The sequence below is a fragment of the Prionailurus bengalensis genome, chromosome F2 (genome assembly GCF_016509475.1).
Source record: "Prionailurus bengalensis isolate Pbe53 chromosome F2, Fcat_Pben_1.1_paternal_pri, whole genome shotgun sequence".
NCBI classification, from domain to species: domain Eukaryota; kingdom Metazoa; phylum Chordata; class Mammalia; order Carnivora; family Felidae; genus Prionailurus; species Prionailurus bengalensis.
In genome coordinates this window covers 278,836-306,247 of record NC_057353.1, presented here as the reverse complement: position 1 = coordinate 306,247, position 27,412 = coordinate 278,836, and the positions used below count along the sequence as shown (strand labels likewise).

At 38.1% G+C, this 27,412-nt stretch overlaps 1 protein-coding gene, 1 long non-coding RNA gene and 1 pseudogene across 2 annotated transcripts in view; 2 read left to right on the top strand and 1 right to left on the bottom strand.

Annotated features, from left to right (window-relative positions):
* SPIDR (scaffold protein involved in DNA repair) overlaps positions 1-17,812 on the bottom strand; it is a 502,960-nt gene extending 485,148 nt beyond the window's left edge. Inside the window, exon 1 of the mRNA XM_043601030.1 lies at positions 17,654-17,812. Coding sequence (XP_043456965.1) covers positions 17,654-17,686 — 33 coding nt within the window. The 5' untranslated portion in view covers positions 17,687-17,812. The remainder of the gene's footprint in view (positions 1-17,653) is intronic.
* On the top strand, positions 119-22,657 carry LOC122495388. Its single transcript, XR_006300429.1, has 3 exons — positions 119-1,112; positions 14,136-14,143; positions 22,646-22,657. It is a non-coding gene; the product is annotated as an uncharacterized LOC122495388 (long non-coding RNA).
* Positions 4,927-5,693, top strand: LOC122495385 (annotated as a pseudogene).
* Positions 22,658-27,412: the final 4,755 nt, after the last annotated feature.

Below are 27,412 nucleotides of genomic sequence, written 5' to 3'. Positions count from 1 at the left end.
TCATATCTAAGTCAGAATCTCCCAAAGAGCCTGAACAGCTGCGGAAGCTTTTCATAGGAGGTCTGAGCTTTCAAACAACCGATGAGAGTCTGAGAGTCCGATGAGAGTCCCCATTTTGAGCAATGGGGAACACTTATGGACTGTGTGGTAATGATAGATACAAATACCAACCGCTCCAGAGGCTTTGGGTCTGTCACGTTTGCCACTGTGGAAAAGGTGGATGCAGCCATGAATGCAAGGCCACACAAAATGGATGGAAGAGTTATAGAACCAAAGAGGGCTGTCTCAAGAGAAGATTCTCAAGACTTGGTGCCCACTTAACGGTGAAAAAGATTTTTGTCAGGGGCATTAGACACTAAAAAACATCATCTAAGAGATTATTTCGAACAGTATGGGAAAACTGAAGTGATTAAAATCATGACTGATCAAGGCAGTGACAAAAAGAGAGCCTTTTGCTTTTGTAACATTTGATGATCATGACTCTGTAGACAAGACTGTCATTCAGAAATACCATACTGTGAATGGCCACAACTGTGAAGTAGGGAGAGCTCTATTTAAGCAAGAGATGGCTAGTGCTTCATCCAACCAAGGAGGTCAAAGTGGTTCTGAAAACTTTGGTGGTGGTCATGGAGGTGGTTCCGGTGGGAATGACAACTTTGGTTGTGGAGGAAACTTCAGAGGGTGAGGTGGCTTTGGTGGCAGTCAACAGGGTGGTGGATATGGGGATGGCTATAATGGATTTGGTAATGATGGAAGCAACTATGGAGATGGTGGAAGCTATAATGATTTTGGAAATTACAACAATCAATCTTCAAATTTTGGACCCATGAAAGGAGGAAATTTTGGAGACAGAAGCTCTGGCCCCTGTGGTGGTGGAGGCCAATACTTTGCCAAACCACAAAACCAAGGTGACCATGGTGGTTCCAGCAGCAGCAGTAGCTATGGCAGTGGCAGAAGGTTTTACTATGTTTACTGCCAGGAAACAAGGCTTAGCAGGAGAGGAGAGGCAGAGAAGTGACAGGGAAGCTACAGGTTACAACAGATTTGTGAACTCAGCCAAGCACAGTGATGGCAGGGTCTAGCTGCTACAAAGAAGACATGTTTTAGACAATGTACATTGACAAAAAATCTGAGGACTGTATTTGTGATTAATTGTATAACAGGTTATTTTAGTTTCTGTTCTCTGGAAAGTTTAAAGCATTCCAACAAAGGGTTTTAATGTAGATTTTTTTTTTTTTTGCACCCATGCTGTTGATTGTTAAATATTAATCATAGTCTGATCATGACGCTGAATAAATGTGTCTTAAAAAAAAAAAAGTAAATTCTTTCGCTGCATCTATTGAGAGGATCATATGGTTCTTATCCTTCCTTTTATTGATGTGATGAATCACGTTGTTTTGTGGATATTGAACCAGCCCTGCATCCCAGGTATAAATCCCACTTGGTCGTGGTGAATAATTGTTTTAATATATTGTTGGAGCTGGTTGGCTAATATCTTGTTGAGTATTTTTGCATCCTTGTTAATCAGAGAAATTGGTCTATAGTCCTTTTTACTGGGGTCTCTGGTTTTGGAATCAAGGTAATGCTGGCTTCATAGAAAGAGTTTGGAAGTTTTCCTTCCATATCTATTTTTTGGAACAGCTTCAAGAGAATAGGTGTTAACTCTTCCTTAAATGTTTGGTAGAATTCCCCTGGAAAGCCATCTGGCCCTGGACTCTTGCTTTTTGGCAGATTTTTGATTACTAATTCCATTTCCTTACTGGTTATGGGTCTGTTCAAATTTTCTATTTCTTCCTGTTTCAGTTTTGGTAGTGTATATGTTTCTAGGAATTTGTCCATTTCTTCCAGATTGCCCATTTTATTGGCATACAATTGCTCATAATATTCTCTTATTATTGTTTTTATTTCTGCTGTGTTGGTTGTGATCTCTCCTCTTTCATTCTTTTTTTTTTTTTTTTTTAATTTATTTTTGGGACAGAGAGAGACAGAGCATGAACGGGGGAGGGGCAGAGAGAGAGGGAGACACAGAATCGGAAACAGCCTCCAGGCTCCAAGCCATCAGCCCAGAGCCCGACGCGGGGCTCGAACTCACGGACCGCGAGATCGTGACCTGGCTGAAGTCGGACGCTCAACCGACTGCGCCACCCAGGCGCCCCTCTCCTCTTTCATTCTTGATTTTATTTATTTGGGTCCTTTTTTTTTTTTTAATCAAACTGGCTAGTGATTTAACAATTTTGTTAATTCTTTCCAAGAACCAGCTTCTGGTTTCATTGATCTGTTCTGGGTTTTTTTTTGGTTTCGATAGCATTAATTTCTGCTCTAATCTTTATTATTTCCTGTCTTCTGCTGATTTTGGGTTTTATTTGCTGTTCTTTTTCCAGCTCCTTAAGGCGTAAGGTTAGGTTGTGTATCTGAGATCTTTCTTCCTTCTTTAAAAAGGTCTGGATTGCTATACACTTTCCTCTTATGACCTAACAACTTAGGCAACAACAGATGTTGGTGAGGATGAGGAGAAAGAGGATCTCTTTTGCATTGCTGGTGGGAATGCAAGCTGGTGCAGCCACTCTGGAAAACAGTATGGAGGTTGCTCAAAAAACTGAAAACAGAACTACCCTACGACCCAGCAATTGCACTACTAGGCATTTATCCACGGGATACAGGTGTGCTGTTTCGAAGGAACACATGCACCCCATGTTTAGAGCAGCACTATCAACAATAGCCAAAGTATGGAAAGAGCCCAAATGTCCATTGATGGATGAATGGATAAAGAAGATGTCATATATATACATACATATATATATATATGTATATATATATCTTACCACTTACACACACACATACACACAATGGAGTATTACTTGGCAATCAAAAAGAATGAAATCTTGCCATTTGCAACTACGTAGATGGAACTGGAGGGTATTATGCTAAGTGAAATTAGTCAGAGAAAGACAAAAATCATATGACTTCATTCATATGAGGACTTTAAGAGACAAAACAGATGAACATAAGGGAAGGGAAACAAAAATATTATAAAAACAGGGAGGGGGACAAAACAGAAGAGACTCATAAATATGGAGAACAAACTGAGGGTTACTGGAGGGGCTATGGGAGGGGGGACGGGCTAAATGGGTAAGAGGCATTAAGGAATCTACTCCTGAAATCATTGTTGCACTATATGCTTACCAACTTGGATGTAAATTTTTAAAAATTAAAAATAAAATTTAAAAAAAAAGTAAATTTCAAATCACAAATTACAGAACCTAGTTATTAATAGGCAATGTATTAAAATACACAACATGTAATGGGAACATGTTTAGAACACATAAGTAAATTCAAGAAGTTACTTTAAAAAACTCATGGAGGGGCACCTGGGTGGCTCAGTCAGTTAAATGACTGACTCTTGATTTTGGCTCAGGTCATCAACTAGTGGTTCGTGAGTTCGAGCCAGCATCAGGCTCTGCGCTGACAGTGTGGGGCCTGCTTGGGATTCTCTGTCTCCTGTCTCCCTTTCTCTCTGCCCCTCCCCTGCTCGCTCACTCTCTCTCTCAAAAATAAACATTAAAAAAAACAAAAAAACTCATGGCAAAGAAAGCTGTAGTTACATACAGGGAAATCTATAGTTGTAAATGCCTATTTTTTTTAAAAGAAAGATCTCAATTTAATAAATCTTTCATCTTGGAAAATTTGAAAAGAGCAAGCTAAATCCAAAGCAAGCAGAAGGAAGGAAATGAGAACAATTATGCAGAAATAGGTAAAACAGGATTAAAACAAAACAAACAAAATCCAGAGTTGGTTCCTTGAAAAGATCAACAACATTGACAAATCTTTAGGTAGACTAACCAAGAAAAAAAGAGAAAAAATTCAAATTGCAAAAATCAAGAACGAAAAATAGAGAGGAGTCCTATCAAAGTTACAGAAAGGATTACAAGGGACACTATAAGAACAACTGCATGCCAACAAACTAGATAACTGAAATAAAATGAACGACACAAACTAGCAAAACAGACTCAAGTAGAAATAAAAATACTCATGTATGAATAAATATAATAGCTTGAATTCATAATTTAAAAATTTACCACAATGAAAATCCAAGGCTCCAATGGCTACACTGGTTATTTATACCAAACATTTTAAAAAGCATTAATACCAATCTTTCACAAATCCTTCCAAAAAATAGAAGAGGGAATATCTAATTCATACTATGAAATCAAATGCCCTCATAACAAAATCAAAGACATCACAAGAAAACTATAGACCTCTTACAAATACAGATTAAAAAAAAATCCTCAACAAAATACTAGCAAAATGAATCTAGCAACATAAACTACGGGTTATACACCATAATCATTAGGGTTTTTCCCCTAGGAATGCAAGATTTATGTAAGATCCAAAAGTCAATGTAATAAACTATATTAAGGGGAAAATAGGATTATCTAATTAAATTGTAAAAAAAATAACTAACAAAAGTCAACAGCCTTCCATGATAATAATTCTCAACATACTAGCAACAGAATACTTCTTCAATCTGATAAAGAATATCTGCAAAAAACTCACCTAACATCATACATAATAGTGAAACACTGAAAGTTTTCTTCCTAAGGGTCAAGAAAAGTATGTCAGCTCTTACCACTTATATTTAATATTGTACTAAAGGTTCTAGCCAATGAAATTAGGCAAGAAAAAATAAAAGACATGCAGATTGGAAAGGGAAATGTAAAATTATCTCTATTCTGAGATGACATGATCTTATATGTAGAAAATTCTAAGGAATACACACACACAACTATTAAAATAAATGAGTTCAGCTGCTGCAGGCGGGAGCTCAGCCTGCATGTCAAATCATGTTCTTTGGTGGCGCGAGCCCCAGTACATACATCTATGGCCACTTCCCACCCCTCCCTGCCCAATGTGCTCAGGCTACCACAAGACCAGAATGGCCACCCCATCCAAGACGAGACGCCCATCTCCCATGACTAGCTCTGAGGGGACCTGCACCAAGAAAACTGTCATCGAAAGGAACATTGCTTCAGGGAAGACATTTGTGAATATTCTTAAACAGGTCTGCAAAGATTGGGAAGTGGTTCCTGAACCTGCTGCCAGATGGTGCAATGCTCAAAGTACTCAAGACGACTTTGAGGAACTAACATTTTTAAAAAGTGGTGGGAATGTTCTTCAGATGATATATGAGGAACCTGAATGACAGTCTTTTACCTTCCAATCATATGCCTGCCTCAGTCGAATATGAGCCTAGCTTGCTTGTCTCAATAGCACGCTCAAAGATGCAAAAAAGCCTGTATCAATTTTTGAACAACCTCTATATAGGTATAGGCATAGTTTTGCATCTAGTTTGTATCAGTATAACTACATGAATGAAACAGAGTAGGCAATTTATCAAGACTGGCATGACTGGATGAATCTAAAGTTTGGCCAAAGCTCTGAACTGGATGGAATCAGTTATCTTTGAGCCACTGCAGAGAAATGCTTGAATAGAATATGGGAAAGAAATGAAGACCAAGGCATTCTTGAATATATACAGAAGCTTCACTATAAGCATGAAAGCTGAGTCCTGCATAGAACACTGAAAATCAACTTTGATTTTCTACAAGAAATCCCTATCTTAACACTGGATATTAACGAAGACTTTCAAGGCAAATATGGTTGAAAAGGCCAAAGAATCTTTGAGTACTTTGTGATCTTGCTGAAGACTACAGGCAACCAAATGATTCCAGGTACTTCAGCTTTGTGTATCCTTCATAGCTTCATATTCATTCAAGTCTCTAGAAAACCCAGGATTTCTACCATTTTTGCTCCAAGAAAAGAAAATTTTTTTGATGAATTCTACATAAGAGTTTACGAGCAGTTTCTTTTCTTTTTTGCTTAAAAAAAATAAAGACGTTTAATTATCTTTCACAACAGAGAGTCTGGAGGAAGATGGTTCCAAGTAAGTACAGGCTAAATTCTGTCGTAAAGGACCCAGTCTCCTCCTGTCTCTCCCCTCCATTATTCTCAACAGGCTGGCCTTTATTTATTTGTTTATTTGGTTTTTTCCTGGTGCTTCTTATTGCACTAGTGACCAGTTTCTTCACTGGGAACTTTAATGTTACGTAGTAAATGGTAATGTGTCCTGTGTAAATTAGCACACCTATTAAAAGTTGAAAAGTGGAATTTAAGGAATCCCTACAAAAGAGTTATAAAGTTTTATTTTAAATATTTTTCATTAAGTGCTTCCCCTTCCATCTTAAGTTATATGGAAGATAAGACCAGTTTAGTATTTAATCACCTCATTGATATTTACTAATGTGTCTATAACACATTAATAAGTAAAGGAGCAGGTCAGACTTTGTTCCCATTTTGTAATGGCATAACCTAGCTTATGAGTCATTTAATCTTTTTCTGCTTTTGTTTCTACATCTGTGGCATGGGTGAGACTAGATTCATCTTCTTTTGCATTGGATTTTAGAGGATTAAAGAGGAAATGATAACTTAAAATGTTTTTGTCCTTAAAAGACAAATGAGTATAAAGATTCAATGCACATGGAGCTTACTATAGCTACCTACTTTCTCCCTTCTCAGACAATTCTTTTAGAATAGAATATTACTGCTATAGTTAAAGGATTGGCTTAAAATTTCATTGTCTTTAATTCACTTAAGGTGAAAATACAGATTTCCTTAAATTGCTTCCCATTCTTATAGGTAAAACATTAGTGGAACATAGCAAAAGATAAGTTTTTCCATTTTACTTTTTATTGACCCTGTACTAGGAATGAGTAGTTTTTCTTTATCTTTGTACTCAGTGAGGAGTCAAAAGAGATACTAAAGACAAAGAAGATTATTTTCTTAGCAGTTTAGTCTCTTTTGTCCCAGATCTTACTTCCTGTCCCATCCTGCTTTCCCTAGGGTCTAGATTAATTAGGTGGCCTATTTTTTTTTTAAGTTTTAATTTTTTTTTTATTTTTTTTTTTTTTTTAGTAATCTCTACACCCCATGTGGGGTTTGAACTCATGACCTTGAGATGCAGAGTCACATGCTCTTCCCACTGAGCAGGTCAGGCAGCCCAGCAGCCTGCCATTTTAAACTTTAAATAAAAGTCACACATTTCTACTTTGAGACCATCATGGTCACCCTTTGCTTCAGAGCTTGCTTTGCGTCTCTATAGAGTTATACTTTAGGGGTTTTTCTCCTTTAAATTACTGATAAAAATGATCTTGTTTTACATATACTGTATCTTGAAAGCATTATCATTTTTGTTAAATATATATTAGGAAATATATAAAATAATAAAGACAAGGTAGAATAAGTTTTTAAAATCTGCATGGATTCATTTTAGGTCTATAGGTAAAGATTTTCTTCACATTTGTTCAGTTAGGGTATGCAATATTTAACTTTTCTACTTGACATTTTTGAAAAAAAAACTATGCTTTTGAAACTATTATTTTCCTTTCTTTTTAAAATGTCATTTTTTGTTTAGTTTTGTTTTTGATAATCAAAGATTATAATTTTGTAGGCTAACCAATCTAGATGCACTGATCTTTGAAAAGGAGACTTTATTTCAAATGCTATATTCCCCATGTATATTAAAACTGTCTCATGTTATTGTATGGGGTTTTTTTGTTTGTGTTTGATACAAATGAATTTGCTTACTAAATATTAGCTTAATGAATAAGTATAAATCTCAAAAATAAAATAAAATAATTGAGTTCAGCAAAGCTGCAAAATGCAATCTCAATATAAAAAATCAATTGTACTTATATATACTAACAATGAACAATACAAAAAAGAATTTTTTTAAAAACTGCATTAACAGTATGAAAAAGAATAAAATACTTAAGGAATAAATGTAACTAAAGAAGTACAAGATTTTCACGGTGAAAACTATAAAATACAATTGAAAGAAATTAAAGATCTAAATAAAATGGAAAGATATCCCACATTCATTAATTGGAAAACTTAATATTAAGATGGCAATACTCTACAATTTATTTACAGACTTAATCCAATAAATATCCCAGGTGGCTGGTTATAGAATCTGACAAGCTGATGCTATTATTCACATGGAAATTCAAGGACCCAGAACAATTTAAACAATCTTGAAATTAAAAAAAAAAAAAAAAAAAGAGACTTCACAAGCTACCATAATTAGGAAACTATGGTAATGGCAAAAGGATAATACATAGATTAATGGAAGAGAATTTATAGTTAAGAAATAAACTCTTAGGGGTGCCTGGGTGGCTCAGTCAGTTAAGTGTCCGACTTCAGTTCAGGTCATGATCTCATGGTTCATGAGTTAGAGCCCTGCATTGGGCTCTGTGCTGATAGCTCGAAGCCTGAAGCCTGCTTCGGATTGTGTCTCCCTCTCTCTGCCCCTCCTCTGCTCACGCTCTGTCTCTCTCTCAAAAATAAATAAACGTTAAATTTTTTTTTTAAAAAGAAAGAAACTCTTACATTTATGGTCAATTGAATTTCAAAAAAACAAACAAACAAACCAATACAATTTAGTGGGGAAAGAATAATCTTTTCAACAAATGGTGCTGGGACAACGGGATATCCACATGCAAAAGAATGAAGCTAGACACCTTACACCACACACAAAAATTAACTCAAAATGAACCACAGGTTTAAACGTAAAAGCTAAACAATAAAACTCTTAGGAAAAAACTCTCTGAAATAAATCTTCATGATCTTGGGTTAGGTAATGATTTCCTAGATATGACACCAAAAGCATAAGCAACAAAAGTAAAGATAGATTGTGGACTTCAAAATTTTTAAACACTTGTGCTTCAAATGATACCATCAAGAAAACAAAGTGCACAGAATGGGAGAAAATATTTGCAAATCATATATCTCATATAGGAGTGGTATAAGAACTTATAAAGAACACTAACAACAGTAAAAAGATAAATAATCCAACTAAAACATGGGCAAATAGCTTGAATAGATATTTCTTCAAAGAAGACATAAAAATGGCCAAGAAGCACTTGAAAAGGCATTCAAAATCATTAGTCATTATGGAAATGTAAACCAAAACCAAAACAATTTTACCCATTAAGATGGCTAAAATCAAGAGACAGGCAATGACAAGTGTTAACAAGGATATGGAGAAATTAGAATGTTCATTCCTTGCTGGTGAGACTATAAAATGATGCAACCTCTTTGCAACAAAGCTTAGCAGTTCCCTAAAATTTAATCATAGAATTACCATATGACCCAGCAATTATAATAGTAGGTTTATATCTAAGAGAAATGAAAACTTATGTCTATCCAAAAATTGGTACGCAAAGGACCATAGTAGTATTCTTAATAGCCAAACAGTGGAAATAACCCAAATTTCCATCTACTAATGGATTTTTTTAAGGTGATATATCCATACAATAGAAAATTAAAAAAAAAAAAAATGGGGCGCCTGGGTGGCGCAGTCGGTTAAGCTTCCGACTTCAGCCAGGTCACGATCTCGTGGTCCGTGAGTTCGAGCCCCGCGTCAGGCTCCGGGCTGATGGCTCAGAGCCTGGAGCCTGTTTCCGATTCTGTGTCTCCCTCTCTCTCTGCCCCTCCCCTGTTCATGCTCTGTCTCTCTCTGTCCCAAAAAAAATAAATAAACGTTGAAAAAAAAATTTTTTTAGAAAATTATTTTACCTTCAAAGAAAAATAAAGTATTGATACATGCAATAACAATGGGTGAACCTTGAAAACGTTACGCTAAGTGAAAGAAGCCAGTCATAAAGACCACATATTATTCCATTTATATGAAATATATACAGTAGGCAAATCCATGAAGACAGAAAATAGCTTTTGGTTGCCATGGGGTTTCTTTTCAGGGTGATGAAAATGTTCTATAGTTAGAAATATTTGCCCAACTCTGTGACTAAAAATCAGTGAACCTTATACTTTAAAAGGATAAATTTATTATCTATGAAACTGAATCATTCATACATTGCCAGTGTGACTGTAATACTGTACAGTCACTATGAGAAACAGTTAGTTTACTATAAAACTAAACATCCAGGGGAGCCTGGCTGGCTCAGTTGACAGGGCATGTGACTCTTGATCTCTGGGTTGCAAGTTTGGGCCCCACGTTGGGTGTGGAGATTACTTAAGAATAAAATCTTAAAAAAAGAAAAAAAGAAAACTAAACATCCAATTACCCTATGACCCAGCAGTTACATTCTTAGGTATTTATCTTAGAAAAAGAAAAGCTATGTTCAAACAAAAATCTGCACATAAGTGTGCACAGCAGCTTTATTCATAATAACCAAAACTGGAAATAGCCCAGATGTCCTTCAACAAGTAAAATGTCGAGCCAAACTGTAGTACGTGCATTCCATGGAATACTACTCAGCAATAAAAATGAACACTACTAATACACAAAACAACTAGTATTAATCTCCAGAGTATTATGCTGAGTAAAAAGAAAAAAAGAAAAAGAAAATGATCCCAAAATATTATAAACTGCATGGTTTCATCTCTGTAACACTTTTGAAATGATGCAATGTTTAAAATGGTGAACAGATTAGCAACTGCCAGGGGTTAGCAGTGGGAAGCAAGTAGGTATGATGGATCATCAAAGGGATTCTTGAGCTAACAGAAGGTTCAGTATCTCTAGTGGTGGTGGCACATAAATCTATACATGTGTAAAAATGTACCAACGTAAATACACATACCTCCAGGGAAATCTGAATAAGATAATTAGATTGTATTAATGTCAAAATATTGGTGGGATATTGTACTACAGTTTTGCAAAATGTTACTACTGGAGCAAACTGCGTAAAAGATACATAATATCTCTATTATTCCTTAGAACTTAATATAAATCTACAGTTATCTCAATTTAAAAAAAAAATGCCTCTCAGGCACAGAATTAAGTACAGGAAAGAACAGGGCAGTGATTGCTGGTTTTCATGAGAAACTATTTTGTACTATTTTATCTTATTTGTAAGCATATATTATTGATTAAAAAGAAAGAATATCTTCTCCCTTAAATAAGGTATATGTGTGAAGTACCTGACATATAGAACATCTTTGATAATGTTAGCTCTCTTTCCCTTCCATTTGAAGAACAAGACAATGTAGACAGACTAAGATGTCAATACTAAGTAGCCTGATTCTGAGTAGAGCCACCAGTAAGCCATCTGATGAGATTATCAAGGGCTAAAATTGGAACCGTAAGGTATTCCTACCAAGATAACTATGAGAGAATCTCTCACCATGACTGAACAACTTTAAAACAAAGCCCTCTTCCCAGTCCTTCTTCAGCAAGCTAAGAGTAATTCCAGGGAAATCTAGAGGCAAAGTAGTAGAGTACATACAATAGATTTGCCGTCATATAAAAATCCTTTCATGATCATGGTTTTATTATTAACTGCTTTCATCACCACTAACATTAATTGAGTGCTTTTACGTTCAGTACATCATTTCATGCATTCTCATCATTTAGTCTCCATGCTAATGCTGGAAGATATAGGTATTATCCCCATTTTATAGACAAACTACAACTTAGAAATGTTAGGTATATTGCCCTAGTCACAGAGATAGTCAAGGGCACCATGTCAAGATTTTCCTCATGTATTTCCTCATGCTAGGAAATATATTCTAGCCACTAACTCTGCATGGTCTTATTTTAAAATTTTTTTTTCAACGTTTTTTATTTTATTTTTGGGACAGAGAGAGACAGAGCATGAACGGGGGAGGGGCAGAGAGAGAGGGAGACACAGAATCGGAAACAGGCTCCAGGCTCCGAGCCATCAGCCCAGAGCCCGACGCGGGGCTCGAACTCCCGGACCGCGAGATCGTGACCTGGCTGAAGTCGGGTGCTTAACCGACTGCGCCACCCAGGCGCCCCATGCATGGTCTTATTTTAACAAAAGTGCCTGACAATAACTATCATGTGCACCTTCCACACAAAGAAGGTACCCTGGCCTTGTTTCTGACTGAGTATCTGTGAATCTGGGAATACTCTGAATATCTGGGAATTCACGGAGACTTTAAGTCTCAAGTCCATTCATTTTATCATAATGTCTGCACTCTATGCCCAACGACTCCAATGTTGCCTTTCAAGCATTAAAATTCCTTTCCTTCCACCAACTCACTTTACCAATCACCAATCCACAGGGCTATCGTAAAAAGACCCACAAATGAGAACTTCCTATTTTCTTATTACATGTCCTTGGCCATTGCTGGTAAATACTCTTAATCATTCCCTAGTCCTCTGCTTACACACATTCTTCTGTACACACATACACACAATCACATACATTCATGAATTCCATACTCACTCTTCCCTTTACCTCTCCATGTCACTGTCATAGCTCAAGCCATCATATCTTCCCCAAGGTTAAAGTCTGCCATTGTAAAAATCAGCCAACCTCCCATCTATTGACCTCTCCTTCCCTATGGTCTCAGAGGAAACATGTTCCTGTTCTCCATACTAACCTTCTGTAACAGAATCCAATCTCTGCAGTAAAGGGTCCTTACTTTCTCCACGGGCTCCATCCCTCTGGCTTCAAAGAAGCAAATGTCTCCCTTTCTTGAGAAACACTTTCACCTGAAATGGAGCCTTGTGTACTCTTCAGTTCAAACTGACATATACATTATATTTAGTTAATATCTATCATCATGCCCACGTCATTATGCAAGAAGCACCAGAAATTAAGTTTTTGTGATGATAACGCAAAGGATCAGGGAAGGAAGGTGCCATCAGGAAGATGTAATTTTCCTTTTCTCTTTTTTAGGATGTTGCCGACATGGTTTTTCCTTCAGTGGGAAAAGAGGTCTACGATTCAGGGAGGAGAGCTATAATTCAGTCTGGGGAGGCAAAAGGAGTGAGGGGGTGTATCGGGAAATCTCAAAAGGTAAGCAACTAGGAAAGGGGAGTATTAGCCAGTCATTCGTGGCTATTTAGCAAGGAAAGGAAACAAAGGATAAAAGAAAAAAGAACTTGAAGTGAGGGGCCTAAGGCAAGAGGAAGAAAAGAACTAAAATAGTGCCAGTCTTTGAAGCAACTGCCTGCTCTCCAACAGCCCAATCTCTCCCTTGGGCTGAATTTTCACCTATCTGTATATCCTAACATCAGGTAAGAAGCAACTAATTCCCCTCAACTTTTCCGTTTTTCAGAAGTTCAATTTCTGAGTCACCACTGATTCTCCTCTTTTCATCCTTCAATGTCAGGTGCATAAATCTCATCTTCTTTTTATAATTAACCAACTCAGTCCTCTCCTAATACCATTCCCAACTCTACCACTTTAGTCCATGATCATATCAGCTTTCATCTTAAGAGTCCAGAAAGATCTATATGGCTTGTCCAAAATTACAAAATTACTCAGTTGCAGAGCTGAGGCTAGTACTCATGTCTTCTGAATAAGGTATTTCCTTATGTTTCTTCAGATCTAGAATACTTGCAAATCTTTTAAACTAGTACCATTTGCATTCCTTCATCAGATACTTATTAGGTACCTAATATGTACAAGGTATTATGGCAGGTGCTCTGGGGCACATGGGGTGAACATAATCTTAAAATGTCTACATCATAAGGATAAGTACAAGTAAACCTAATAATATAAGACATGAAGCTATTAAGAATAATACAAAGTTCCACAGGAATACAAAATAAAGTTCATTTACAACTGGGATGATTAGAGATAAGAGATGATTATAGATAGATGATTTGAGGTGGTACTTGACAGATAATTAAGATTCCAGTAAGCAAAAATGGAAGAAATGGCATTACTCCAAACTAAGAACATGAGCAAATGCCAAGAGGCAAATGAAAACAGCCATTTACTTACCTAAAGGATAAATAATGAACGAAGTTATAAAGTTAAGGAATAAGGTATGGCCACATTATGGAAGCTGTGAATAAAAGGCTGTAAGAGCCTAAACAAAAAAAGCAAGGTCTGGAAGTGACTACATGAGTGCAAATCCTGGTTTCTTCACTTAACTGCTGTGTGACTTTGGAAAAATTAGTTAACCTCTCTACTGTGCCTCAATTTTCTTGTCCATAAAATGAGACTAATAATAGTACCTAATAGGATTGCTGAATTAAATGAGTTAAAAAAAAAAAAAAAAAGAGCCATCTGTAGGGGCACCTGGATGGCTTAGTTGGTTAAGTGTCTGACTCTTGATCTCAGTTCAGGTCTTGATCTCAGAATCATGAGTTCAAGCTCTGTGCTGGGTGTGGAGCCTACTTAAAAAAAAGAGAGAGAGAGAATCATCTATAAATGAATTAATACATCTATAAGGCCTTTAGCACAAGTTAGGTCCAAAATAATTGATTATGTAGACAATAAGAAGTGAAATGCTTAAGCAGAGGAACAACAATATTAATTAAAGTGGTGTCAAAAAAAAAAAAAAAAAGGGGCGCCTGGGTGGCGCAGTCGGTTAAGCCTCCGACTTCAGCCAGGTCATGATCTCACGGTCCGTGAGTTCGAGCCCCGCGTCAGGCTCTGGGCTGATGGCTCGGAGCCTGGAGCCTGTTTCTGATTCTGTGTCTCCCTCTCTCTCTGCCCCTCCCCCGTTCATGCTCTGTCTCTCTCTGTCCCAAAAATAAAATAAAACGTTGAAAAAAAAAATTTTTTTTTTAATAAAATAAAATAAAATAAATAAATAAAGTGGTGTCTAAGGGAAAGTCATCTCTGAAGATGGAACAGAAGCCACATGGCTGGTACCACAAAAAAAAAACTCCACACACGAAGTACTTTGGGCCTGACCTAGGGTGACAGAAAAGAAAAGGAAAAAGGAAAAAACTATTGAGGGAGCTAGCCTCCAGGATCACTTCCTATCATTCCTACCTCTTGGCATTCACAACCTCTGTAGCCCCTTCTCACACTGTACATGGTTGATCTATGTGACAAAAAGAATAGGACAGAAGAGGTGGGATGTCACTTTTGAGACTGTTATAAAAGACACCAGGGCTTAGCCCCTCCCTGTCTCTTTCTCTTCGGAAAGCCAGTTGCCATGTTGTGAGAACTGCCCTACGAAAGTGGCAAGGAACTGACACTCGCCAACAAACACATGGGTGAGTCTGGAAGTGGATCCCCAGGCTCTGTGACCCTTTATTTGACTGTACCTTGTAGAAGACACTAAGCTGGACCCAGCCAGTTGAGCCATTCCCAGATTTCTGACCTTCAGAAACTATATGAAAAAACAAGCACTTATTTTAAGCTGCTTCAGTTTTGAGACAATCTGTTAAACAGCAATAGATCACTAATATAATTATTGACAAGAAAAACTGGTAAGTTCTTGAAAACTAATAGAATCAGAGGGCAGAACTGAGTCTCAAGTCAAACACTAGGATTTCTAAGGATGTACTGTGAATGCCTGACATTAATTTTTGGTTGCCAAGGCATCCATTTCAGAAGACATCCATCTTGAACAAACGTAGCACCAGTTATATGACACAAACCAACAAGATCAGGAATTAAGCTGCCCCTACCCATGAAGGTCCCTCTTTCAGAAAACCCTCGGTAACCTACATAACTGACTAGCTGAGTGACTTCACTTCTGCCTTCTGGTGCTCTAATTCCCACCCTTAGGCTTTAAATTAGCCAATAAAGAATGAACCTCCAAAACCCTAGACACCCCACCCTCAGACCTCAGGTTTTCTTGCTCTCCTCTTCCCCCAGCCCCCCTCCACCTCACTGGGTAGCACGTGGGTGTGCAACGTACCCTCCAGGACCTGGGAGTTGTAAATCTTGCTCCTCAAACGTCCCTGATGTTTGCTGCTGAAGCGCATCCTGCAATCATAACAATAACCACAAGGTCTGGTCCAGCCACAACATTGGCCCTGGTCAGGGAAAACGGCTCAGTACAAGTAACCCAGGGGCCCAGGCAAGTGCCTCGGGCATTCCTAGTCAAGCATCACTGTCAACAGACTGAGACCAACAACTTGCAGGAGAAACTGTCAGGGCTTAGTGGATTAAGGGTAAGAAATTGATAATTTCATGATACACTGAGTTTAAACGGAGCTCAAGGAAAAGGTCAAATACACATCTGAAAGTCAGCTATATAGCTGTGACCGCTAACGTCAAAGTATGAGGTTGCCAAGAATCGATGTGTAAAGTAAGAAAAAGCACAAGATCAAAAGTTAGAACGTGGCAGGAGCAGAGTAAAGAGAAGTAAACGAGCAGATGCCAGACAGGGAGGGAATCAGGATAAGCAACAGACAGGGATGCTCCTCCCCCCGCCCCCCCCCCCCAAATCAATAAAAGCACGTGATAAATGTGTCAAATGCTAGAGTGACCATGATTTAACAAATTCATATATATCCTTGATTTTTTTTTTTTACATTTGACTATATCTGGAATCAGGATGTCTCATAATCAAGAGGTATGTTTGACATAGGTTTCTTTTACTCCACACAGTTACAAAATTGAGACTGACAATCTTTCTCTGCTTTCCAGAAGCAAAGAAACATAACAATGATAAGGAAGCTGAACCAGTATATGTGGACTCTTTTTTGCCAAGAAGTTTTTGGTAAAAGGAAAAAGTCAAAAAAGGAGGCCCTGTGTTTGCTTTTTTAAATTTTAGCATGATGAGACAAGCATGTTTGTAAGCAAGGAACTTAGAAACAGCTTTTTTTAAATTTTTTTAATATTTCAATTTATTTTTGAGACAGAGAGAGACAGAACACAAGTGGGGGAGGTGCAGAGAGGGAGACGCAGAATGTGAAGCAGGATCCAGGCTCCCAGCTGTCGGCACAGAGCCCGATGCAGGGCTCGAACCCACCAACCGTGAGATCATGACCTGAGGCAAAGTCAGATGATTAACGGCCTGAGTCCCCGAGGCGCCCCAGAAACAGCTTTAAAAAGGCCACGGCAAACACAATTTTCGGAAGGAAAAGATGTACTCACAAATGCAAGTACAATCATTTACATATCATTAATGTAATATTCCTACACACGCACTCCGTGCCCAGACACTGTGGTATAATTTGGTATACACAGTTTGGCAGCGGTTGGCTTCGGACTCCTCTCCCACCGAGGCAGGAACAGAAAGATTCAGAAACAGTTTGGGATAGAAAGGAAAAGTGTGGCAACACAGATAACGGGGGGGGGGGGGGGGGGGGGGGGGGGGGGGGGGGGGGGGGGGGGGGGGGGGGGGGGGGGCGGATGGCACATCCATTCCAACATCCACCGCTGTCTTCATGTGTTCTACGACAGTCAAGAAGAGACAAACAATGCCAAACGCTAGCGAGGGTAAACACAGCTCACACGCTAGTTCCAGATTCAACTCCTGTCGCTCACTTCCGTCACCTCGCCAGCTGCGACCTCGCCAGCTGCGACCTCTCCGCTCCGCACCTCCAGCGGTTCCCCCTGCCCTCCGCATCTCACCGGGAAGGCGAGACGCCAGACGGCCGGCGGGGCGCTGCTTCCGCACACCTGGGCGAGACCGACCGCAGGAGCGGCACACTGCGAGACAGGCTCCATCCACGCTCACCGACAGAACCAGCCGCAGCCTCGCCAGAGATCACCAGCCAGCACAGCGCCTGCCTCTCACCCCTCATAGCCTCTCGCCAGCCCAAGCGCTCCCTGCGCCCCGCCGGCCTGGCCGATGGGGAACTGGAGGGGGTAGGACACACTGGCGCTGGAGGGCTACCGGGAGACCGCTGAAGACAAAGCAGAGAGAACAGGCCTGGCGTGGCACTGGTTCCCAGTCTACAACTTACCTTCCGGGTACACGAGGTACCGCCGCCAGGCATCTCTAGACGCTCAGCCACCTCCCGCGCGGAGCCTTCGCAAAGGCTGGCTGTCTCCTCGAGGTGCCGGAAAGCAGCGCGCCACCGAACTCGCTCCGCGCGCCGCACTGTGCGCTACAATTGGCGGGTGCTCGGGCGAGGGGCGGGGCTTTTCCGGACACAAGGCCCTCCCCGCGCAGCGCGCTACGCGCCACGCGCGCGTTGGGATTGGAGCGCTGTCGGCGGTGGGGCGGGGCTTCTCCGCCACTCCTTGCTTTCAGGGCACAAATGGGTTTAATAAAACTGGGCTGTGAACGTGGGTGGTCGGTTACTCACCAGCTCTGAAAGGGAAGGGGTTAGCGCCGTTTATCGCACTTTCCTTGTTGGGGTAGAGGTTGTGCAGAGCGAACTCTGGACAGGCTACAGTGCTGTCCTTGAGTTCCTGGTTGGGAGCTGCTACGCGGGTGCCTCTCGCGGGGTCAGCCGCCAAGTGTTTTTTCAAAAGAAGCTCATATGTGGTCTGTTTTGTCAAGCAACAACTGACCTTACATGAAAACTCGCAGTACGCTACAAATTCAATAATCAATACTTAAGGAATGGTTCTAGCTGCCTAACTCCCAAGAAAAGAGTGTTCTTTCCCTATGTATTGGGGCGGGGCCAGGGATAGGTTAGGTATCCTGAGCAGAAATTCTCAAATATAGGAGACATTAAAGTCGCCAAGATTTATTGTAACGAGGCATGACTGGATTTCAGATTCTGTAGGTCTAGGGTGGTGCCAGAGAACGTGTGTTTCTGACAAGTTCCCAGATGATATTTGATGTGGAGAACGAAGGTAAAAGAAATATAGGGGGAAAAAAATTCCTTAAATTTACAGCCCATTGACAAATACTTGAGACAAGCAGAGTGACCTTCCTCAAGGAGCTTGGCTGCCTCTATGTCAATTCTTTGTTAGAGGCAAAAGGCAACCTTAGCTTGTCATTAGCCAGACCTCCAGGATCCTGTAAGTTTTGGTTAACATATGAAACTCCCTTTGGAAACTTCCTTTTTTCTATCTCCCCAAGACATATGCTAGCAATCATCCTCCAAGCATATGGCCCACTGATGCGTATCTGAAGGGTCTCATGACTAAGGTTTTATTAGATAGTTAGTAAGTGATCTTTTCCTAACAACAGCTAGCCCCTTAAGGTCCTGGAAACCTTGTTTCCAAATTCCTTAGAGACTTAAACTATCCCTAGCCCCCTGCTACCTTGAAATTATATAATCAGCCACTCCTCCTCACAACCCCAGTGCAGCTCTTTCTGCTCACTGGTTCTGTCCCCGTGCTTTAATAAAACCACCTTTTTGCATGGAAGACATCAATATTGTTGGTGTTGGTCCTATAATTCACCTTGAGAGCGACAGGCAACCGCCATTTCTTAGATCCCACAAGTGAGTATACTTAAGTGTCTCATCACTTTGAGAAGTAAATTTAAAACGGAATACAATGGGAAGGGGAGCCAGGACTGAGTAGAAACCCAATTAGATCACAAAGTCTAAGCAGGTAGGAATGTTCCAAAATAAAGGCGTCTGTTGTAGAAAAAACTAAAACAATGATTTCAGTAAGTTGACAAAGTATCAGCTAGGGAAAGAGAAAAGGATTCTTCATTGTACCCTCATAAGTATAGTGGAAGCCGAGTTTGGTCTTCTGCTTCAAAGAAGCACTTTTTTTTTTTTTTTTTTTGCCTTTGTAAGAATACATTGCTTTGCAATTTATCCATTTTCCCTATTCATTTGCCATTATTGCCTCAATTAGGCCTTCTGACACAGTTTGACCATTTATCGTGTCTATCCTTTGGATCTTTATTATATATCTCCACCAGACTTCTCTATGCCACTCAGCTATAGCCTCATTATACTACCTGTCTGTAATCGCCACTTGAATGTCTGAGAAACTCTTCAGCCTAAATTTTTCTCCTCCCCAAATAAGATAATTCTCCATCTCAGTAGTGGCACTAACATCCACCCAATAGCTCATGCTGAAACCTGGGATTTTCGTGAACACTTTTGTGTCCCTTATCCCAGTCCTGCCTGTCCCACTTTCCATTTGTAAATTTCTCATCTAACCACTCATTCTCGGCTGCCACTGCCATATTCCAGTTCATAATTTCTTTTGCCCAAACTACCCAGTAGCTTCTAATCAGTACTTCCTCATCTACTCTTGCCCTCATCTACCACATACATAGAACCCATTCTCCATGTAAACATTCTAATGTCTATGCTGTCCCTATTAGTCTTCCTTTCAGTTGCCAAATGTACTCTGAGGCCTCAGGGTATATGGATTTGCTACTCCACTTGCCTGAAAGGCTTTGGCCTCCTTCTGCCACATCACTTCATACACAGCTATTAAAAATTGTTCATGCTGACAGATGGATACAAGGAGGTTTCTAATATTATTCCTTACTATTCATATGTTTAAAAATAAAATTTTAAGTTGAGATTTTCAAAAACCAAAAACCAAAAAAAAAGAAACAAAGAAAAAACCCTGAATCTGATCTTAGTTTCTTTGAACTCCCAACGCTAAAACCCCCTGTTCATTTTTACATATCCTATGATACTTTGAAGATGTTCTAATAAGCATAATTTAAACAATTATTATAATTATCATCTGGCTCCACCTCTGAACCGTAAAGTAGTAACATTTCTTTCTTCTTCACATTCATATCCCCAGCACTTAGCACAATGTCTTCCATGTACAAAGCACTCAAATAAATATTTGCTGTGATGAACTAATAATTATGAAATAATTATTTCTAATAATTTGTCTGAGGTCTCACAGCTACAAAGTGTTTAGGATTAGAAATGTTGTGAAACCAAGGTTCATGTTTTCTCCACTATATCATTCATAACATAGTATAATTATGAGGAATTTTCAGTTGAACAGAGACTCAGCAAAAGTGAATTACCCATAAGAAAGATAAGCCTGTGCTAGAATGGATTTTTGATTCCTACCCAGTCCTGTCTTATCAACAAATATTCAATGCCAAAACATAAAAACAAGTGGGAAAAATTTTCTATTAACTCTTCTCATCAAAAATTTTGCCCTAGTTCTTGTTTTGCAGATATCTGTGGTTTTCACTCTGCTTACAAGGATCCTAAGGATTCCATGAAAGGAACATGGAGTCTGTTGAGGGTAAGAGTCACAACAGGATCTCTCCTATATCACCAGGGGAGGTCTTCTTTCCTCTGTTTTAAAAATAGGGTGAGATTTCACTTAAAAAATAATAAATTTGGGGAAAGAATGTTTGAAATCCACTAGTCTAGTCTATATCTTTTTCTAGCCTAGTAGTTAAGAGTGCAGTGGGCTGCAAGTGAAGACAAGATTTGAATGTGAAAAAATGAAACTGTAAATGTATTAGAATAAACCTGATCAAAATTCGTTTATAATTTTTTGGGGGGGGGTTCTAACTATGACTCAAAATTCACTACTCATAATAGAAAATATTGATAAATTCAACTGCATAAAAGCCTTAACTTATGCATGGCAAAAACTACAAGCTAGTAAAAGACAAATGACACAATAGGGAGACTATTTGGTACTCCTCTCATATAAAAAGATTACTCCCCTAAAGTATAAATCGCCCTTGAAGTCAGGAAAAAATTACCAACAACCCAATAGAACATGGGCAAAAGACTTAAAGTGTTCACTGAAAAAGGGACACAAATGGCCTTTGTACCTATGAAAAATGTGGCACCTCAGTAGTGAGAAATGCAAATTAAAACTGCACACCTAAAATATTGGCTGAAATCTAAATACTTGACAAAACACATTAGGGTAAAGGCATTCTCATAAATTGCTAGTGGAAGTACAAAATCATGGCATCCCTGTCAAAGGGAATTTGGTAATATTTTTTCAAAATTACAAGTGCATTTATCCTTTAAGCTAGTAATCTCACTGCTGGGAATTATTTCTACAGATATACCTGCACCTACATGAACTGATAAGTATAGAAGGATATCTACTGCAGCATTATTTGCAATAGCAAAAGACTAGAAATAACTGACATACTCATTTACATAAAGTAGACTGTTAAATAAACCATGGTATACCTTCACAATGATCTCTAGGATATATTCAATGAAAAAAAGCAATGGACAGACTAGGGTTCATAGTGAGTTGCCTTTTTAGTGTATGAAAGCAGAGAAAGACATATATCTGTGTTGCTTGTGTCTGCATGAAGAAATACTAGAAATATAGAAGAAAAAAATGAACTTGATACGGAGTTTTATTCTGTAGAGAGGAGAGGAACCAGGTAATTGGCATGAAAGGAATAAGACTTATGCATTTCGATTTTTTTAGATTTATTTATTTTTGAGAGAGAGAGCACAAGCAGAGAAGGGGTGGGGGGTGGGGGGTGGGGCGCCAGAAGATCTGAAGAGGGCCCTGCACTGACAGTAGTGAGCCCGATGCAGAGCTCAAACCCATGAACCATGAGATCGTGACCTGAGCTGAAAGTTGCAGGCTCAACCGACTGAGCCATCCAGGTGCCCCTATATTATTTTGATTTTTGAGCTGAACACATATTCAAAAAATATAGATTGAAAATTTAAGAAAAATGTGCACTATGTTCTGGAGTGATGATGGTTGCACAACTGCAAATATAGTGAAAACCACAGAATAGTACACTTTAAAGGGTGAATTTTAGGCTGTTTGTCTTATATCTCAATAAAACAGTTATTTTTTAAAATGTGGTCAGGGACTGGCAGCATCAGCATCATCTGGGGAATTGTTAGAAATGAAAATTTGGGGGCCCTCTCCTAGACCTAGACTGACTAAATGAGAAATTTTATGGGTGGAGCCTGGCAATCTATTCTGACATGCCGTCCAAGTGATTCTGAAGCATGCTCAATTTTGAAACCTCTTGACTAGATGGCAGTTGGTAGAGGTAACAAGTTCTTGCACAATAGTAATCTGAAAGCATCTTACTACTACATCCATGCACTCAGGATAGGAAGAGAAGTCCTTCTCAAACTTCTTAAAATCATGAACAACAATAATGTCAATAATCATAATAATATCTAACATATTTGTGCAGGCACTGTATTATTTTTTTTCAACGTTTTTTATTTATTTTTGGGACAGAGAGAGACAGAGCATGAACGGGGGAGGGGCAGAGAGAGAGGGAGACACAGAATCGGAAACAGGCTCCAGGCTCCGAGCCATCAGCCCAGAGCCCGACGCGGGGCTTGAACTCACGGACCGCGAGATCGTGACCTGGCTGAAGTCGGACGCTCAACCGACTGCGCCACCCAGGCGCCCCTGGCACTGTATTATTAATCTCTTTACACGAAATGAAAATAAGTGTCTAACCTCCTACATTAGGACATCACCAGATAAGTGCTCAAAAGCTGTTAGCTATTTGTTTACCTAAGATTTATTATTATTTTATAATTTATTATTCGCCTTAGATCTATTTTAGCATCTCTTTTTCCAGTTTTATTAAGATATAATCGACATGTAGAACTGTATAAGTTTAAGGTGTATATCATACTAATTTGACTTACATATATTCTAAAATGGTTACCATAATAAATTTAGTTAATATCAATCATCTCATATAGATATAAAAGAAAAAAGAAAGAGAAAAAATTGTTTTTTTCTTTATGGTGAGAACTCTTAGGGTCTACATTCTTGAAAGCTTTCAGAATGTATCTCCAGTATTTATTTGTCTTATAACTGAAAATTTGTATCTTTTGACCACCTTCATCCAATTCTCTCTCTTCCCACCCCCTACCTCTGTAACCACAAATCTGATCTATATTTCTATGAGTTTGGGGTTCCTTTTTTTAAGATTACATATAAAAGTGAGATCATACAGTATGGTCGTTCTCTTCTGACTTATTCCACTTAGCATAATTCCCTCAAGATCCATCCATGTTGTTGCAAATGGCAAGATTTTCTCCTTTTATGTGACTGAATATTATTTCATATATACACACATACACACACATGTAATATACAGTATATATTCCATATATATTCCAATAGTCTATATATACACCAAATATGTGTGTCTGTGTGTGTGTGTATACCATATCCACCATAGCTTTTTTATCCATTCACCTGTCATTGTACACTGCCCTGAGGTTGCTTCCACTTTTGGCTATTGTAAATAACGCTGCAGTGCACATGGAAGTGCAAATATCTCTTTGACATAATGATTTCATTTTCTATATGCCCAGTAGTAAAATTGCTGGATCATGTGGTATTTCCATTTTCCATCTTTTGAGGCACTTCCATACTATTTTCCACAGTGGCTGTACCAAATTACACTCTCACAATAGTGCACAAGGGTTCTTTTTTCTTCACACCCTTGCCAGCACTTATTATCGCTTGACTTTTTGGTGATAGCCATTCTAACAGGCATGAGATAATATCTCATTGTGGTTTTAGTTTCACTTCCCTGGTGATTAGTGATGCTGAGTAACATATCATGTATTTGCTGGCCATTCACATATTTTCTTTGGAAAAATGTCTGTTTGTGTCCTTTGCCTATTTTAAATTGGATTGTTTGTGTTATTTTGCTGTTGAATTGAATGAGTTCTCCATATATTTTGGATATTGGATATCCCTTATCAGATATATGATCTGAATATATTTTCTCCTATTCTGTAGGTTGCCTTTTAATTTTGTTGACTTTTTTCTCTTGCTCTGCAGAAGCTTTTTAGTTTGATGTAGTCCCACTTGTTTACTTTTCAGTTTGTTGCTTGTGCTTTAGATGTCAGATACAAAAAAAATCACTGTCAAGACCCATGTCAAAGAGTTTTTTCTCTAAGTATACTTCTAGAAGTTTAATGGTTTACAGTCTTGCATCTAAATTGTTCATTTATTCTGAGTTATTTTTGTAAGTATTGTACAATAGGGATCTAGTTCATTGTTTTATGTGCATGGATTCTTATAATCCATGAACAGGGGATACCTTTCCATTTATTTGTGTCTTCTTCAAAGTGTCTTTCATTGATATCTTGTATTCCTTAGTGTCATGTATTCTCTCACATCCTTAATTAAATTCATTCCTAGGTATTTTGTTGTTTCTGTATTATAAATAGGATTGTTCTTACTATTATAATTGAGATAATTTTTATCTATTTCTTTTTCATATAATTTGTTGTTAGTGTATGGAAATGCTACTGATTTTTGTATGCTATATTTTGTATCCTGTGACTTTACTGAATATATTGATTAGATATGACAGTTTTTTGGTAGCATCTTTAGGATTTTCTACATATAAAATCATGTCATCTGCAAATAGAGGCAATTTTATTTCTTCCTTTCCAATTTTGATGCCTTTTATTTATTTTTCTTGCCTGATTGCTCTGGCTAGTACATCCAGTAGTATGTTGAATAAGGAAAAGCTTTTAGCCTTTCACCATTGAGTATGATGTTAGCTGTGGGTTTGTTATATTATAGCCTCGGTATGTTGAGGTCCATTCCTTTTATAACTAATTTGTGAAAAGTTTTTTGTTTTTTTTTTTTTTTTTTTTTTATCATGAAAGGAGTTGGGTGTTTTTTGTTTTTCAGTAGGGTTAACGCCCAGCACAGGGCTTGAACCCATGAGCCTGAGTACAAGACCTGAGCTGAGATCAAGAATTGGATGCTTGGGGTGCCTGGGTGGTTCAGTTGGTTGGGTGTCCAACTTCAGCTCAGGTCATGATCTCATGGTTCATGAGTTCGAGTCCCGCGTCAGGCTCTGTGCTGACAGTTTGGAGCCTGGAGCCTGCTTTGGATTCCATGTCTCCCTCTCTCTCTATTCCTCCCCAACTCACTCTCTGTCTCTCTCTCTCAAAAATAAATATACATTTAAAAAAAATTAGATGCTTAACCAACAAAGTCATCCAGGTGCCCTTATCATGAATAGATGTTGAATTTTATCAAATACTTTTCTTACATCTATTAAAGTGATTATATGATTTTTTTCTTTCATTCTATTAATGTGATATATCATATTTATTAATTTGCATATGTTGGGTCATTCTTGCATCCCAGAGATAAATCCCACTTGATGAAAGTGAATAATCCATTTAATGTGCTGCTGAATTCAGATTGCTAGTATTTTACTGAGAAATTTTGCATGTATATTTATCAGAGATATTTTCTGATAGTTTTCTTAGAGTGTTCTTTTCTGGCTTTGGTATGAGGGTAATGCTGACCTCATTAAATGAGTTTGGGAGCATTCCCTCCTCTTCTAGTTTTTGGAAGAATTTGAGAATGATTGCTGCTAATTCTTTAAATGTTTGGTAAAATTCACCAGGGAAGCCATGATTTTCTTCATTGAGAGATTTTTAATTGCTGATTCAATCTCCTTACTAGTAATTGGTCTGTTTCAATTTCCTATTTCTTGGTAGGTTTTACCAAAGTTGGTAATCTTGCAGGTTGTATGTTCTAAGAATTTTTCTCTTTCTTCTAGGCTGTACAGTTCATTGGCACATAATGGTTCAGAGTAGCATTTTATGATCCTTACATTTTGGTATGATCTGTTGTAATATCTCTTCTTTCATTATAATTTTGTTGATTTGGTTCCTCTCTCTTTTGTCAATTTTAGCTAAAGTTTTGTGAATTCTATATATCTTTTCAAAGGATCAACTCTTGGTTTTGTTTATCTTTTCTGTTTATATGTGTGTTTGTACATATCTATGTGTTCTTTATTTCCTTTATTTCCATTTTAGCCTTTATTATTTCTTTCTACTAACTTAGTGCTCAGTTTTTTCTTTTTCTACTTCCTTGGGTCACAGAATTAGGTTATTTATTTGAGATTTTCTCATTTTTAAAGGCTTTATTTTTTTAAGTTTTTTTTTTATTTAAGTAATCTCTACACCCCATGTGGTGCTTCAATTCACAACCCCAAGATCAAGAGTCACATGCTTTTCTGACTGAGCCAGCCAGGCATTTCTTAATGTAGGCAATTTCTCTCATTTCTTAATGTAGGCATTTATTGTTGTGAAATTGCCTCCTAGAACTGTTTTTGCTGTGCTATAAAGTTTAATGTTCTATTTCCATTTTGATTTGTGTAAAGATACTTTTAATCTCCTCTTTTTCGTTGATTCAATGGTTGTCATAATGGTGGGGGTGTTTTTTTGTTTGTTTGTTTTAATAGTGTTGTTTTTTATCAGTGTATTTGTGAGTATTCCAGTTTTCCCCCTGTTAATGATTTCTACTTCATATCATTGTGGTCAGGGAAAATATTCTTAAATTTGCTAGGATATTTTTGTGGGATAACCTGTGATCCATCCTAGAAAATGCTCCATGTGCACTTTATAGAATATCTGTATATGTCTGTTAGGTCCATTGATCTATGTTGTTCAAATTAACTGTTCCTTTGTTGATTCTCTGTCTGGATGCTCTATCCCTTGTTGACAGTGGGATATTAAGTTGCCAACTCTTATTGTATTGCTATTTATTTCTCCTTTTTGTTTTATTAGTTTTTACCTTATATATTTGGGTGCTTCAATATTGGGTGCATAAATATTTACAATTGTTATATCTTCTTGATAGATTGACCCTCTTTTTCATTATATAATGATCTTCTTTTTCTCTTTTTATAATTTTCAGTTTAAAGTCTATTTTGTCTGATATAAGTGTAGCAACCTCTGCTTTTTTTTTTTTTTTTTTTTTTTGCTGCCATTTGCCTGAAATATATTTTTCCATCGTTTCATTCTCACCCTATCACTGTTTAAGGCTAAAGTAGTAAGCAATGTATCATTGGGTCTTTTTTT